The 4,695-nt window shown below is 38.4% G+C and overlaps 1 protein-coding gene across 1 annotated transcript; it reads left to right on the forward strand.

The window, feature by feature from the left end:
* The first annotated feature begins 944 nt into the window (after nucleotides 1-944).
* LOC127456150 (protein Bouncer-like) lies at nucleotides 945-1,325 on the forward strand. Its single transcript, XM_051724482.1, has one exon. The coding sequence runs from the start codon at nucleotides 945-947 to the stop codon at nucleotides 1,323-1,325; it is 381 nt and encodes a 126-aa protein (XP_051580442.1).
* The last annotated feature ends 3,370 nt before the right edge of the window (nucleotides 1,326-4,695 follow it).

Raw genomic sequence — 4,695 nt, forward strand, 5'->3', positions numbered from 1 at the left:
AACACACCACATTACACATAATTTTTTTTACTTCACAGAAAGTTACAAGGAACACACAAGTTTAAAGGCTGTTTTTTAATCAGGTATGTTGATTCTTTGTCATTTTCATTGTTTAATTATTTTATTACTTCAATGTCTCTATTCTCTGCTCTTTCGGCATTGTTGCCATATGGGAGAGAAAAGTTCCAAAGGGTGAACTCTCACAGTTTCAATTTTTAATTTTTTTATTTCTGATTTTTGTTTCTGATGCTAGAACATATGAACATATGACTGAAATACCAGTCATAAATATAGGTATAGGTAACCAATTCAAAAGTAAAAGAAGTGGGGTATTATCTATTGCGGTCCCTTTGGTATTAATAAAATTGTCGTTATTAATAAGTCAAGATCATGTCAATTCACTGCACCTGGTTTCCTGATGATTAATTAAACCAATTACAGACAGCAATGAAACCGAAGAACCAGTCAACTGAGCTAATTTTCTTACCACCTCAGTTCCACAGTATTGGACTGATTTCTCCACTCTACAGCAGCAATGGAAACAGATTGTGTAACTGTCAGCAGGTGAATATTGCCATCAGCAACTGTGACCTGTTATCAAAATGCAACCAGTAAATCCAATTTAGGTTTGACAAAACTTGTTAGTGCAGATGTAGTACATTCTTTTCTCTCCTGTAATTTTACTCCTTAAAATGGAAATGAAGAAACAACATCCATTTATAATCTCTCATGTCTCAACCTTCACTGACATACAGTATGTTAAAATGTTTTGAAAGAAACCTTCTTATGATTCTTTCGAAATGTCATTTATACTTTGTTTTTGTGTGTATCATTTTTGGATTACAGCAATGTTTTTGTGTATAATTTTTGGATTAATGCAGTGTTTGTGTTTCCCATGCAGGCCTAGCTTACTAACACAAACCTTTAAGTTTCCTCTTGTTGGCATGTTCCTGCTGCTCACTGTGGTTCTGTCCACTGATGGGCTACTATGTAACTATGGCCCCCTGCAGGCCAGAGACCATCCATTCCCCAACATCACCACTGAGTGCAGTCCAAATAAGCGCTGCTCATTCAGCAGGGGGTTTTACGGTCGAGTCCACATGCTTTCTGGGCAGGGCTGTGTGGCACAGCACCTCTGTGGCTCACATCAAACACTCATGTACATGGGTGTTAGCTACAATGTCACCTACACCTGCTGCTGTTGCGACCGCTGCAATACACCCCCTACAGTAGACAACCTCATCAAAAAACTGCTTGGGGTTGCCATCAGTCCTGCTGACAACATCACCACTGCCAGTCCTCTAGATTGCTGTCCAGATGAATAAAAGTCTCAGAAATATCTTACCTAGACTATGGTGGGAAATGAACAGGACAGAAGTTCTTTTATTGTTTGTGTGTAACATGACATTTTTTTACATGCTTTTGAAGGCTTGTATTTATAACTTGACAATTGTATTAATACCAAAGGGGCTGCAATAGATAATGTCCCACTTCTTATACATATGACTGGTTTTTCAGTCTGGGAACTGATGAACTTCGTAATAAAGCATGTTTGAGTCTGAAATGAAATAACTTGACTATTGTATCTCCCTTGCTGAAACATTTATTTACAATGCTGGTCTTTTCAACAGGTTGAAGACAACTGGCTTTTTGACCAGATAGACTCTTGTCAACTCACCAAACCCTTTTCCACAGTTTATAAAACAATGTATTGGGTTTAATAATCAACTCTTTTTCCTGTTAATGCTACAAATATGGTGGAAACCCATCCCTGCATCTGAGTATGCATACTCTTCTGCTGCACAGTATGCAAAAAGCAGTATGTAAACAAATCCTCAGTATTCATGATACAGGTGAACAATACCCAGATGAACTACTGCATTGGCTGAGATTCTGAAGCAACCAGAGGGCACTTTACTATCCCATAAAGCCATTGGAGCTAAGGAACTGTCAGATTTGAGAAAAAAAAAAAAAAAATGGTGGAGAACTGCAAGTTGGGTTCTTTGATAAATTGTACTTGTTAAAAGGAGCACTCAGTAATTTTTTCCTCATTAAAAAAGTTTAACTCCTAAAGACATGAATTGTAATTTTGCAATATATGTAGGAAATCATGAGCACTCACATTAAAATGACGACTACAGTCAAATCAGTATCCTTATAAAAGCTGTTTTATTCTACATGGAGAGGGTCCGCACATGATAGAATAACATGACCAGCTGAATAATACTCACTTAATCTCAGTAACCGTCCTGTTATTTGACACTTTCACTCATTGATTAAAGTAATCATGGCTGACTGTAAATACTAAATTTCTACAATGGCATCTGAAAGTGAAAACTATTGATTTTAAATGATTCTGCATCCAAGCCGCTAGGTGTCAGTGTAAGTCCAATATAACACAAAGACAAAAGTTACTGAGTGCACCTTTAATAAAGGTTTTTTGACTTGAAGGTTTAAACAAGTGAGATGGATTAGGCTTATTTAGTGAACTTTTTGCAGAAAGACTTTCTATCGTTGATGTCATTGAATTAAAAAAAAAAAAAAAAAAAATATGCTGATGAAAAGCATAACCATCATTTAAATCAGTTTGAGGCTGGTATTGCAACACAGTTCTGTGTTTGAAGAAAGCCTTTGAAGAAACAGTTACCAAAAAATTATAATTCTCCAAAATTATAATTTACTTACTTTTATGCTATCTCAAACTTGTATGACTTTCTTTCTTCAGCGAATCACAAATGAAAATATTTTGATGAAGGTATGCAAATATGCAGTCAATGGGAACCAACATTTTTAAAGATAATTAATGCATGTTTTCTAGTTTTTCCATAACAGTGATAAAAAAAAGCAATATTTACCTACATATATTTTTACAAAACACTTTTGTTTTTAACAGGGTGTGCAAAATAATACTACTTCACCCAGTAACATTTTGGAATTCAGTTGTTATTTATTAATGTTATAACCCAACAATTATTTATTGTTTTCCAGTTTGTCATTATAATATGATACAGTATTATTATTATTATTATTTGAGGATTTGTTGTATACAATAGTAATATATTTCTGTCTTTTTTCATGTACTTTCACCGGGAGCTTAAATTCTAAAGCTGCAGTGTATTGTTCACCATATTGCAAAAGGCTTTATTTTTAGTAAGCATTGTAGCCGACATTCAAAAAAGTATTGTAACTGTAAACATTCAAGGCACGGCGGCCCCTCAGCACACTAGAGCAGAAGGGATCAAAAACATTTCCGTTTATCCAGCGCTGAAACTTTGCTAGGTGCAGAACAATCTGGAATAATGTTTAAATAAATTACTGTGACAAGGTTCTTAACTCTCTCCAAAGGAGGAAGTAGGAGCCGGATAACAAACCAACGTAAGTCTCTTTACTTTCACAGAAACTTGTTTCTTTTCAGCCAACACACACACACACAGCTTCGTCTCTCTTTCTCTCCCCCTTGGCGGTCTTGACTGCCCTTTTAAATCCCTCTCAGCTGTTAGAGGTGATTTCTCACAGGTGTCAGTCCTTACCGTACTCACTCTCTCTGCCTCGGTTTCCACAGACGTCGCTCAGCCACGCCCCTATCACCACATACCGCCCAACTCAGGCCGGGAAGCCATCCGGCCTGTCACTTACTCCCCCCACCCCCCCATTCCTGGAGAGGAAATCCGCAACAGCCATCTGCGCCCCCGGCCTGTGGACCACCTTGAACTTAAACGGCTGGAGAGCTAGATACCAACGGGTTGTAGCGAAGCCACATAATGGGATTCACATGTATAAACCACGGATAAATGTGTCTGTTAGTGATTAAGATGATTATACTGTTTTCCCTGTTTCTGTTTGTTTGCCCTGCTATGGTGATGGTTATGGTGTTTACTTACGCGATACTTCAGTTACGTGCAATCATGTGATGGACGAAGCCATGAATGAGGAAGTAAACAGGGACATAAAAGAAGCCGGTAAAGTGGCGTGAAGGGAGGAGGTATTTGGCATTCATGGTTGGGATTAACAATCGATCACTCCAAGGATTACTCATTGGCGCTTGGATGTTGGATGATAGAGAACTTTTATTGTCTCTTTGAGGAGTTTTCATACGTTTTGGATTACTTACCACAGAGGGACTTTCCAGCGCAGCGCTGGTTGGATTTTGCTTTCCCGGGACATAAACTGTCAATACGGTGAGACCAATCTAGCTCATCTGATATATATTATACATTGGGACTTTGAAAGACTTTACATGCGCACGCACACACACACACACACACACACAAACTTTATGTATGGTGCCGGTTATTTTTCACTGTTTGTACTATTTGTTTGAGAGGTATAATACAACTTGGGTTTTTTGTACAGCTTGTGTATGGCTATGTTATTTTTCCAGTCAAACATTCATTCATAGTAGGGAAGACAACTTTCCTTTTTTTGTGTATCTTACGCTCTAGAGCGAATAGTTACAGGGTGATCCACGCATTGGCATCCTTCATGCGATGGAGCCACTGGAGCGGGGCGTGGTCCTAACAGAGGGTGAAAGCATGTCCCAACAATAGTAGGATGATAGGAGCGTGAGGACTGCCCACTTGATGGCCAAACACTCCTTCTCGATTGTGCTGTACTTAGTCTCTCTCATCGAGAACTTGCAACTTATGTACAGCACAGGGAGAAATCGGGAGCATGTAACAATGGCCCGCCACTTTA

The sequence above is a fragment of the Myxocyprinus asiaticus genome, chromosome 18, assembly GCF_019703515.2.
Source record: "Myxocyprinus asiaticus isolate MX2 ecotype Aquarium Trade chromosome 18, UBuf_Myxa_2, whole genome shotgun sequence".
Taxonomy (NCBI): Eukaryota; Metazoa; Chordata; class Actinopteri; order Cypriniformes; family Catostomidae; genus Myxocyprinus; species Myxocyprinus asiaticus.

Excerpts from the sequence above, each read along its gene's own strand:
- LOC127456150 (XM_051724482.1), top strand. The coding sequence starts at position 945 with ATGTTCCTGCTGCTCACTGTGGTTCTGTCCACTGATGGGCTACTATGT.